General features: G+C 41.3%; 1 protein-coding gene across 1 annotated transcript in view; it reads right to left on the bottom strand.

Annotated features, from left to right (window-relative positions):
• Kmo (kynurenine 3-monooxygenase) overlaps window positions 1-12,328 on the bottom strand; it is a 38,575-nt gene that overhangs the window by 4,415 nt on the left and 21,832 nt on the right. The window contains exons 7-12 of the mRNA XM_004653439.3: window positions 11,906-12,071; window positions 9,895-9,966; window positions 8,523-8,644; window positions 6,897-7,044; window positions 5,621-5,678; window positions 2,220-2,302 (exon numbers count right to left, since the gene is read on the bottom strand). Of these exons, the coding sequence (XP_004653496.2) occupies window positions 2,220-2,302; window positions 5,621-5,678; window positions 6,897-7,044; window positions 8,523-8,644; window positions 9,895-9,966; window positions 11,906-12,071 (649 nt within the window). The remainder of the gene's footprint in view (window positions 1-2,219; window positions 2,303-5,620; window positions 5,679-6,896; window positions 7,045-8,522; window positions 8,645-9,894; window positions 9,967-11,905; window positions 12,072-12,328) is intronic.

The following is a 12,328-nucleotide window of genomic DNA, read 5'->3' as shown; positions in this document are numbered from 1 at the left end:
TTACAAATACTTATAGATGTCCTTCCGCCTCCTTCTTCTTACAAATACTTATAGATGTCCTTCCACCTCCTTCTTCTTACAAATACTTATAGATGTCCTTCCACCTCCTTCTTCTTACAAATACTTATAGATATCCTTCAGCCTCCTTCTTCTTACAAATACTTATAGATGTCCTTCAGCCTCCTTCTTCTTACAAATACTTATAGATGTCCTTCCACCTCCCTCTTCTTACAAATACTTATAGATGTCCTTCCGCCTCCCTCTTCTTACAAATACTTATAGATGTCCTTCCACCTCCTTCTTCTTACAAATACTTATAGATGTCCTTCCACCTCCTTCTTCTTACAAATACTTATAGATGTCCTTCCGCCTCCTTCTTCTTACAAATACTTATAGATGTCCTTCCGCCTCCCTCTTCTTACAAATACTTATAGATGTCCTTCCACCTCCTTCTTCTTACAAATACTTATGAATGTCCTTCAGCCTCCCTCTTCTTACAAATACTTATGAATGTCCTTCCACCTCCCTCTTCTTACAAATACTTATGGATGTCCTTCCACCTCCTTCTTCTTACAAATACTTATGGATGTCCTTCAGCCTCCCTCTTCTTACAAATACTTATAGATGTCCTTCCACCTCCCTCTTCTTACAAATACTTATAGATGTCCCTCTACCTCCTTCTTCTTACAAATACTTATAGATGTCCTTCAGCCTCCCTCTTCTTACAAATACTTATAGATGTCCTTCTACCTCCTTCTTCTTACAAATACTTATAGATGTCCTTCCACCTCCTTCTTCTTACAAATACTTATAGATGTCCTTCCACCTCCTTCTTCTTACAAATACTTATGGATGTCCTTCCACCTCCTTCTTCTTACAAATACTTATGGATGTCCTTCCACCTCCTTCTTCTTACAAATACTTATAGATGTCCTTCCACCTCCTTCTTCTTACAAATACTTATAGATGTCCTTCCACCTCCTTCTTCTTACAAATACTTATAGATGTCCTTCCACCTCCTTCTTCTTACAAATACTTATAGATGTCCTTCCACCTCCTTCTTCTTACAAATACTTATAGATGTCCTTCCACCTCCTTCTTCTTACAAATACTTATAGATGTCCTTCCACCTCCTTCTTCTTACAAATACTTATGGTCACCCTTCATCCCACACTACTAGACACAACATGAAATATAGCCCCATTTCTGTCATAACCATTCCCACTCCTTTTGAAGAAATTTTAGTAGCATGGAACATTGCCATGAAAATGCACAAAAATCCATTCAGGAGGTTTGTTTTAGGTCAGAAAAAAATATTAAAAACTATTTTACAAAACTTTTGCTCAGCTAGATTTGTGAGTGATTTAGTGAGCTCAAAGATTTGATTCATTTCTGTCATTCCCTGGTTAGTTGGAAATATTCTAATGACAATAAGATGGTTTGAAGCCATGTCTGTCTTGGTCTATAGTCCTTACTTGGATAAATACTGTGTTGTGGATGTCTTGTTTTATATATCAATAAAGCCTCTCAGTAGCTTCTAGAATTTCCTTCACCATATATAATCCAACTTCACTCATGTTTGAAATCAATACTTTATGTTTTTCTATAGTCAGGAGAAATGGAAAATACTTGCTGTGTTCTTTGAACTCATCTGGTAAACTTCTATTCTTATCTACCCTTTTAAAAAGCAGTAATAATCATTTGCCATGAGCTTTTCATGTCATTGACTTAAAATGAAATTAATATTTAATTCTTCAAATACTTAGTTTCCAACCAGGAATTTCTTTGGCATTATACTTTATGTTAGGACATTATGTCCCAAAGAATACTATTTCATGATACCCTAACACCGAGTTATTTTGTTAAGGAAAAATAATTCAGTATTTCTAAGAATTTCTTACAAACTTCAAAGTTATATTTTCATGAGAACAGAATATTGAGAACCACTTTCTAAATATCTAAGATTTATACCTGTGAAATTTTGCATACTTTACCCCTCTTCTATCTCCTAAATGTTCCTGAAGTGCCAGAAAATGCTGTGTGAACATTGTCAGTGGCTACATGGTTACAACCCACGCAAGTCTAAGGGATGCTCTGTGCACGTACCTGGGCTCTTCTTATGCAACAGCCCATCATTATGAGCAAGCCTGAGGTGAGGCTGGAGTAATTGCTAGCCTGTCAGTGAACCATTTCATGGAATGGAGCCACCCCTGACTTACCTCAATGTAATTGTACATAGATAAGTCTGAAATCGCATGATCATCTGGAATCCTAAATCTTGAATATTCAGGAAGACATACACCTAGAAACCAAATTAAATAATGCATGTTTTTAAAACAACCTAAAGATATGCAAAAGCAATCTATAAAAATGTGCTACACTCTAACTAGTTCAAATTAAATAGTATATTCATTACCAACATCCTAATCTTTCAAAACTATGGATAACCAGCAGTCCATAATTATTGAACAATGCCCATAGAATATTTCCTGTAGGGATCAAATAAATTTTATGATAAAGACATACTTCTTGGGCATAGATGGCACACACCTCTAATCCCAACACTTGGGAGGCAGAAGTAGGAGGATTACTGTGACTTTTAGGCCATCCTGGGGCTAGAGAATGAGTTCCAAGTCAGCCTGGACTAGAGTGAGACCCCACCTCCGAACAAAAGCATTATGTTCACAAATGGGAAATAGTTCTTTGGTAGTTAATCATCATTGCTAACGTGATTGCACTTAGAATGGCCATGGAAATGAGTTTCTTAATATGTCTCCAAGGGTATTTTCAGAAAAATTGAGCAGGGAAAGCCCACCCTGCATAAAGAAAGCATCATCCCATGGACCAAAATTCGATACTAAAAAACAAAGGGGAAATGAGCTGAGCACCAGTGTCCACCTCTCTGAGCCCTGATGGTGACTGCAATGTGACCCGCTGCCCCATGTCCCTGCCCCCGCGCCTTCCCTGGCACAGTGACCTTTGTCCCCTCAAGCTGTAGGGTGAAATAAAACTCCTTCCTCTTTACGTTGTTTCTTGTCAGGCAAAGGGTGTGACCAAAAGATTGCAGCAACAAGAAAAAATGGCTAAGAAAAGTTCATTTAAACTGTAAATGACTGTCAGCCCTGCTTAGAACATCTACTCTTTTTATTTTGGTCCCTTTGGGACCACATGCACTGAGAACTTTATCAGCTTAATCACCAGCTCCCTCATTAATCTGTGAGTGCCTGGAAGGCAAATGTCATGTTTTCTTCATATTTTCCATCTTAGCCTATTATACAGGATATAATGATAAATATTTGACAACTGAATAAGTAACATGTTTACACAGGTAAACAACTCTCGTCATTAGAACTGACTTTCTAGTCAGAAGACCTACTCTTAGTTTTCAGCTTCACTATTTCTTAGCTACATGATTCTGAGCAAGTTAGCTAACTAGATCTGATTTTTATTCCTCGGTTGTAGAAGGAGACAAGACAATGGCCAGTGGTTTTGTGAGGACCAAATGGGATAACACTTTTGAAAAAGCAAGGTGTCACCAGGCATGGTGGTACATGCCTTTAATCCAAGCACTTGGGAGGCAGAGGTAGGAGGATCACTGTGAGTTCAAGGCCACTTTGAGACTAAATAGTGAATTCCGGGTCAGTCTGAGCTAGAGTGAGACCCTACCTCAAAAAAGCCAAAAAAGAAAAAAAAAAAAAAAGAAGAAAAAAGAAAAAGCAAGATGTCCAACAAAGTTCAGGGCTAGAGAGATGGTTTAGCAGTTAAGGCACTTGCCTGCAAAGCCTGATGACCCAGATTTGATTCCCCAGTACCCATGTAAAGCCAGATGCACAAACTGGCCACATGCATCTGGAGTTTGTTTGCAAGGGCTAGAGGGACCCTGGTGTACCCATTCTCTCTCTCCCTCCCCTTGTAACTAAATAAATATATATATATTTTAAAAAAAGATGACTCTTTTTAAGAAGTCCAGTGATGTCCATTGTGATGATTATTATATCTTTCTTTTCTAGACCACAAAATAGTGCTAACCTACTGTGTTCTATGGGGGAGTGGTATTGGTAAAAACGTTAGAAATAGAATGCTTCTCCATCTCAGTGGATGACCTTGAAAGGAAGAAGAGGAGGAAGAAGAGGACAAGCAATGGAGGAGTCATTTCCTAAAACTCTAAAATCTGTTTAGACCCAGGTATCAGTGTTGGCTTATCATGCCAAAACTTACTTACTTTAGGCTTATTTTGTACTGGTCTCTTTCCATCTCATTTCAGTTATTTATTTACTTATTTGACAGAGAAAGAGGGAAAGAAAGAGAGAGAGAAAGAAAATGGGCCCACAAGGGCCTCCAGCCACTGCAAATGAACTCCAGACACATGTGCCCCCCTTGTGCATCTGGCATATGTGGGTCCTGGGGAATTGAACCAGGGTCCTTTGGCTTTACAGAAAAAATGCCTTTACCACTAAGCCATTCCTCCAGCCCTTTCCATCTCATTTCAAAGTTTCTGAGGTTGGTTTTTCTGTGCCCAATTTGAAAATAAAGAACGGAGGCCTTAGATTAATGAAGTGACAAGCCTAAAATCACCAGCCACCTAGTAATGGTGAGTCAATATTCAGCTCAGGTTTGTGTTTCAAGGCCTGCTCTCAAGTCTGGCCCTATCTGAAACAGCTGCAAATTCAGAGGCAGCTTTTGAGAACATGGGATTCTAGAGAGCAGGAAAAGGTTGTTCAGATCTTAGGTGATTGTTTCTAATTTCTTTGACATATATGTACATGCCTATAGGGATATATGTGTGTAGAATTAAATGTACATATGCATATCTGTGTGCATTTAATTTCATAATTACATAAAAAATATTTTAAAACTTCAATATGTATAAAGTGAATACATTGGCTTAATTCATTTCAATCAAAAAGCAGATAGAAGTTCAATTTAATGAAGGGGAAAAAGAGGCAAGAATGTACTGGGGTGTTTGAGTATGTCTGAGAGTATGCTGCAAAGTTAGGTAAGGGGGTTACCTTGGTTGGAGGGAGAGAAAGGAGCGCATATGCGCTGGCTCTCTGCACTTTCATCTTGGTGTGGATCTCTGTGGGGTTCTTGCTGTGTTTTGGATCATATGACTCCCTTGATAGCCCGTATGCTTAAAAGCTTACTCTCCAGATAAGTGGTAGGACCTAGAAGGGGCAAGGCCTACCGCGAGGTCATCAGGTCACTAGATCCATGTCCTTCTAGGGAACGGTGCTGAGTTTCAGGTTTCTTTTCTCTTTTTCACTTCCTGGACAGGAGTGAGACGTTTTTCTCTATGGCTTGTCCCCTACCAGGACACATGGCCTTTTCATAGGCCCAAAGCAAGTGGCCCAGCTGATCAGGGACTGGGACTTCTACAGCACAGAACGAGCCACAGCAAGCCTTTCTCTTTCTAAGGTGGTTATCTTGGGTATTTGTTGGAGCAATGGAACACTGAGTACCACAGACCTCTGCGGAAAATAAAAAACCTCAAAAACCTAGCGCTCACTGTCTGATATGAGCAGCAACAATGGAATATCTGTTATCAGGACAATGGGATCACAACTAGGATCACAAATAATCAGCCAGGCTAGCCAATGGCCCATGGAGAACTTGTACTTACTAAGATCATTATTGAATTTGTCCATTAGCTCATCAAATACTAGGCAGTCTTCAAAGCCCTGAAATAAGAAACATAAACCAGAAATAATAAAATAATTTATAGTAATTGTTAATGGAGCTACCATTGGTGAGTATAATGACATAAAGGGCTGAGTTATGAAGTCTTATTTAAGATAATTCATTTCCTCTCCACAAGCATCTGAGGCTAGTCCTTATTAAAACTCCAGCTTTAGAGCTAAAGAGATGGCTTTATGGTTAAGGCACTTGCCTGAAAAGCCAAAGGCCCCAGGTTTGATTCCCCATGACCCATGTAAACCAGATGCACAAGGCTAGAATTCGTTTGCAATGGCTGAAGGCCCTGGTATGCCCATTCTTCTCCCTCCCTGTCTTTCTCTCTTGCTCCCTTTCTTTCTCTCTCTAATACCTAATTTTTTAAACTCCAGCTTTACGAATAAGAAAGTAGAGATAACGTAAGCTGTGTGAGAGTGTACATTCTGCAGCAAATCCTAAAGGTGAGAGCTGAACCGATGCATTCTATTTCCAGAACATCAGCACTTATCCATGATGCTACAATTCACGTTGCTTATGTTTTTATAAAACAACATGCTTACCACTGCTTTATGGAGAAGATTCATAAGCTATTTTTTATTTAGAATATATTCCAACCACCAAAACAATGCACAATTAATTATTGTCAAACTATTAGCATGTGTATATGCACACACATGTAGAAAATTAATGATATTCCTTGCTATTAATGTTCAATATTTGAGCCCCATTTTTCTTGAAATTCCTGTATAGCCTCAATAGCAAGATATCCATGAAAGTGATAGTATTCAACATCCTCTTTTGTGGTTTTATTTAATCCTGCCAGTCATATTTCCCTTTTCTCTTGAAACAAAAAGTAGCGAAGAAACAGACTATTAGGAAACACTTTTATATTCCTTTGAGGCTAACAATTTGTACCTATGCATAATCTCTAGAAATTTTTTGTTGTAAATCTGGAATCCTGAATTGCTTATGAGCACGTTTCCAAAGTTCAGGCAGTAGATACATTTCTCAACTGGACAGAGTGCTGCATTATATGCGATCCCTCCTCCCGAGCCGTGTCAAGTACCATGGATCCTCAGGGAAGCTGGGATCAATCTCACAAAACACCTGGACTGATGGGTGAATTGCTCTTGAGACCACATAAGAATGTTTTAGACATACCAGTTGAGACCAACCTGGAAATATGTCAGGAACTTTCCTAGAAGAAAACAAAAAACCAAACTCACCGCATTCATTCCTTGCCCAAAAAATGGGACAATGGCATGAGCTGCATCTCCCATCAGCACACAGTGTGACTTAAAGTGAAAAGGAGAGCACTTCACAGATATCATGGGCTGAGCAGGCAGCTGGAAGAAGTCTCGCACCAGGGCTTGCCTTTGGAGGAGGGTAAGAGTAAAAGACGGTGTTAAACTGAGTGCCAACAACTTCTGAGTTCACTAAGCTGCACTGTGTTTCACTGACAACCACACAAGAATGCCAGGAGTGAACAGTGGAGGGTGGTGGGGAGTGGCGCTCAGCACTAGCTGGCACACAGGCAGGGGCTAGCGTGTGCACAGCTCCGAGCCTTGTTCCCCAGCACGAGACAAGTAAAAAGAAGCCTCGCCTAGTCCTAATGCCACGGTTCTAATGCGTATTATTTGTGACGATGTTAAACGCATCCAAAACAGATTGATGTGAATCCTTATGTATTTGGAAATGAACAGTAGTGATCAAAATTCATATTTGGGGAGGTTAGAATAAGCCTGTCAATGGGCAGGAATCAGTTGAAGTAAGGAAATAGATTCAACATCTCTATGGTGCAGCGTGATAACTTAGTTGACAAACAAACAGAAACTGCTTCCTGCAAAGCACCTCCCTGTGGAAGGGATAAACAGGAAAAGCAGAACACCCCTTGAGGGTCTCCAGTCGGTGGTGGAACAATGTCGAAGGGACAGAAGGACTGTCTGGCGTGGTGGAACCCAAATCGAGGAGATAAGATTTAGGCTCCTCAACCATGTGAGTTCGCAGGGAGAAGGAGTCTGCTGCGAACCAGGAAGCAGTCTTTTCCAGACTCCAAATCTGCCAACGCCTGGAAGTTGGATATCTCAGCTTCCAGAATTGGGAGATGGGATTCTGTCACTTGTCAACCCCTCGCTCTGTGCTGTTTGGGCTATGGCAGTCTAGGCAGATGGAACACTCACCCTGAAGACGTCGCTGGAGTAGTAAATGAGCTGGCCCCAGCTGGGGAGGGGGACATTCGCTGGAATCAGAGGCCCTACCTGAGAACGTGTCACCAAGTCCCTGTGGAGGGCGACCCTGACAGGGGACCAGAGCAGCAGCAGAGCATGCGCCAGGTTCCAGTACAGCCAGTGTGAGCTGTACACAACTGAATCTGTGCAGGCCCACTGGTGAAGGACTTAGTTCTCACAACGCTCTGAAGTGGTCCTACTACTGATCAGAATGTTGCCACGAGGAGCTCAAAACATAAGAATGCTGCAATGATCAATAGGAGCTTCGAGACTGGTCATATCTCTGCCATGACAAAGATCTCCGTCTCACAGTACTATGAGTAGAGCCAGTCTTGTGGCACGCCAGGCCTGAAGGGCCTAAGGAGCCCACAGGGCCTGCATAAGACATAGGCATGCCTAGAAACATGGGTGCTCATGTTTCCAGCAGAACTTGGCCTCGGTGAATTTTCTAGAATCCTCACTTACAGAAGGGAGTGTTCACAGAGAGTTTTGCTCTAATGCAGTTTCTATCCAGGTCACTGACTGAATCATTTTAGCTCAAAATGGAAATAAGCCACAAAATTTTTCTTTGAATTTGGAATAGCCACTGAAGCAAAATGTACAAGTACGCATCTTAAAACTTACTCTCCCATTAGAGGAATGGCATCTGGAAAGTTCTTCTGGAAGAAATCCAGCACGTCAACACTGGTCGGAAGTTTTTCGAACTCTTCAAAGGACATGAATAAAGTACACGTGAAGGATTTGTTCTGAGGGAAGAAGATGGGTAGAGTGAGAGAGAAGAGAGAAAGGAGGAGAGAGAAGAGAGAAAGGATGAGAGCAGAGAGGCAGGGTGAGAGAGAGGAGAGGAAGAATGAGGGAGAAGAGGGGCAGGGCGAGAGAGAAGGGGACAGATAAGAGAGAGGAGTCACGATGTTGGGATTGAAGGTAGACTCCTGCACCACAAGGCTTCTTCTGGAGTCAATGAGGTCACGGACATAATGTCCAAGCAAGCAATTCAATGCTTTGCCCCCCAGCTCCTAGGAGAAGCTTTGGCACACGCCCGGGTGCTCCCTGCCTCTGGTTATAAGAATGGCTGCATTTGCCACGTGAATGCAATACACCTTAGATTGCTCACAGACCTAAACACTGGGGATGTGCTGACGTCTATCCTATTTAAACTATGCTGACTTCACTCTCCGTTGAAAATTCTGTTTTCTTTTTTGAGAACGTAGTGAGGCCTGAGGAGATAATCTACCTCTGGCATTTCAGCCAAGCAATAGCTGAATCCACAGAGGAATTGGGGAGATGAGCAAAAATGCTGCTTTCATGGCAAGCCTGACAATCGGCACCAGGGGGAAGGAGACAGACCCTGAGGAACCCCAACACTTACCAAAGCAGAGATCCTAAGAGCTCAGCACCGAAGTAGACTAAAAACATACTCATCAACGTTCAGGGAATTTTGCAGAGGAGGGGGTAGAAAGAATGTAAGGGCCACAGGCTGAGACATCACGCCCAGAGGCACTGCCTCCCCCACCAAACTGACTGCAGCTCCCCCAATGCATAAACCACCACCCCATGAAGAATACCTGAAACCCCACAGAGGAGGGTCCCCAGCAGAATGGAGGCTGGACGAGGGCATAGAGAGTATCAACACATGATGTATCCATACACAATGTGATGTTAATAAAAATTAATAAATAAATAAAAAAGACTGGGACATTTCCTAAATTAGAACCTTGGCTATATTGGGGAGATCATTTTCCCCTATGCTGTCTTCATTGGAAATGACGGTACTCTTACAAAGAAACTGTTGGTCACTTAAGTGAAAACTTTCTAAAAGTAAATAAGTGGGTTGTCTTCTGGGTCTTCCTCAGCATCCCCACGCTCAAAGACAGAATTACTAAACAGATGAAGCAATGAAGAGATCAGTGAGCTACACACGTATCTAGTACAGAAGTAAGTAATGGAAACCATTCATTGTAGACACAAAATTAGTTGGTAAGAACTTCCACATTACCATGTTAGGAAGCGCAATCATCATAAAGGCATTCCTAGGCCAAATATGCAGATAATTAGGTTCCATGGCATACTGCAAGGAGAAAAACGTAGGCTCGATTAGCACATTAAAATAATGTATCTAGAAACCTGACTCTGCTTTGCATCATTTCAACAGTAATTTAAACCAGTATCATATATTTGGTGATTTGAACATGTGTTGCTACATGAGGTAGATGCCATCTTAGAAAAAAACTTTGTATATGTTTTGCCAAGTTCAACCTTAAGTGGATTTTTCATATTCACTATTTCAAGATTTAAGTACATAAAATGTTCTCTGTTTATCTCTTGCTCTCCCTCTCATCTATTTATCTCTATTAAAATGTACACAAATAAAACATATGTGTGTAGTTATGTATATGTACATATGATTGTGTATATATATGTATAATATTTTGATTTTGAGTTCTTTTTTTTACACTGGACAGAAAAGTCTTAAGTTGAAGCAGTAAGATGAATACTAAAAGAATAAAATGGTCTTCCAGCAAGTTTTTCATGTTGTATCATAATTATTTTTTCTTAGCAGAAGGATTTGTATTGGCTTGGCTTGTTTAGCCCAAGGACCTTGAAGAAAGCCAATATACAAACATTGATGGGAATAAAATAGCAAATTTTTTGCCCTCAAAGATTGTACAATGAGATTAATGGGCAAGAAGGAATGGGTATTAGAGAAAGCCAAATAATTTCTCTTTAAGAACACAAGAAGTAGGAAGATGGCAACTAGTTTGGTGCCAAATTGGAAGCCCAGGAAATAAAAAGTGGAAGAGTAAGTCCAGAGGGGCTGGAATGGTTAGAATAAGGCATTTTCCATGGGGTGATGAATGCATCCATGGAATGTGGCTGGGGAAGAGAGGGTATAAGCAGATAATAGAAGGGAAATGGGACCAACACATGATTTGTTCATTTGTGGAGGACAATAATTAACAAAAGGGGAGCTGCATGGAAGAGGAAAACACGGACGAGTTAGCAAGGGAAGGCCAGGCCTTTGGTTCAGCTCCCCTGAGCTAGGCTGAGGAGGAGCAGATGAACCTGGCGCAAGAGAGGAGAGCGAAGCACAATTCTGCTTTTCTTTCTGACATCTTTCTACCTCTCTACCACTTCCTCATCCTTTTTGGACCCTGAAAGATGAGGCAAGGGAGGAACAGTAACAATTCAACCGTTTTGGTTTACTAGTCACTACAACAGCAAAGGCTGAAGTGCTCCTTCAACTAGCTGGGACAATAGCATAAACCCTCTGTCTTCCTCAGCAGCGTCGAGAATGGCTTATGTGCTACGCTCCTTCAAACACAGAGTCTGACACCAACACCAAGTGTGTGTTCACATCCATTTCATGAGCCTAGGAAAGAATCTTTAGGATTTCCATCATCTCTATTAACAAGTCATACCCTCAGCGGATACTCTTACAGAACAGCAGCCCAAGGACAGTTGGGTGTCAGCTTCCTTGGTCTTCTCACCACAAACAGCCTGCTGGCTGCAGCAGCTTTAATGTTCACCTTTATGTATGTCTCAGGGGCCCAACCCCTGCCTAGGATGTGCAAGGCTTGGCATTGCCCCAGCGCTGAATAAACTAAAGAAAAGGGAAGCAAGGCAAAGGCAAAGAACAGAAGAGAAATGAAAAGAAGATAAAAGAGAGAAGATATTTCCATACAATTCCAAAAGACCCTTAATCCCATCTCTTTGCCACTGCCCTTTCCAGGATGGAAGGCGCATACCTTCCATTAAAAATGAAAGAGAAAGTGAGGAGAAAAGATAAAAGAGAGAAAGCAAGCAACATAAAATGTTACACTAAAATGATTTTTACATGTGAATTTGTAGACTACTTATTTGCCTCTGATATAGCATATTAACAGTAGAAGCAGGGAATGAGGAAAAAAACCAACGAGAATCTGTTTGCAACAAGTTAGTAGTCCACTCCACTAGACTGTGCCTCTGTCCTCCCACGGGGGAGGAGTGTGGAGAGGGAAGAGACTCACATCCCCGTTCTTGGGAGGGATTGTCAGCTCCATGTAGCCGTGAGGAATGTATCGCTGACTGTAGTCAAAGCGGGGCTTCTTCATGAGGTGGGCTCTGACAGTTGAATAAGCTCCATCGCATCCGACAATGAGGTCGCAAGTAACATCCTTGGGAACTTTGTCGGATCTGAAAAATAAAAAGAACAATTCGAAACAAGCTTGGGAGCGATGATATACTTCTTGTTGGGTGTGTAGAGTAATAAAGAGTTCAACTCAGAAGACACGTTTGTGCACCCAATGTAGAGTTTCAGTCAACAGATATAAAACTAAGGTCAAAGTGCTGGTCCTTGACATGGTTTGGCTTATGGGAATAAGACATAAACATCCTGGTAATGTAGACATGCATCACTTAAGAAGTGGGGCGGAGCTGAGCTACGGCAGTAA

This window comes from Jaculus jaculus, chromosome 1 (assembly GCF_020740685.1).
Source record: "Jaculus jaculus isolate mJacJac1 chromosome 1, mJacJac1.mat.Y.cur, whole genome shotgun sequence".
In the NCBI taxonomy this organism is placed as follows: Eukaryota; Metazoa; Chordata; class Mammalia; order Rodentia; family Dipodidae; genus Jaculus; species Jaculus jaculus.
The sequence above is the reverse complement of the archived record's forward strand: the minus strand, read 5'-3'. Positions and strand labels throughout refer to the sequence as shown.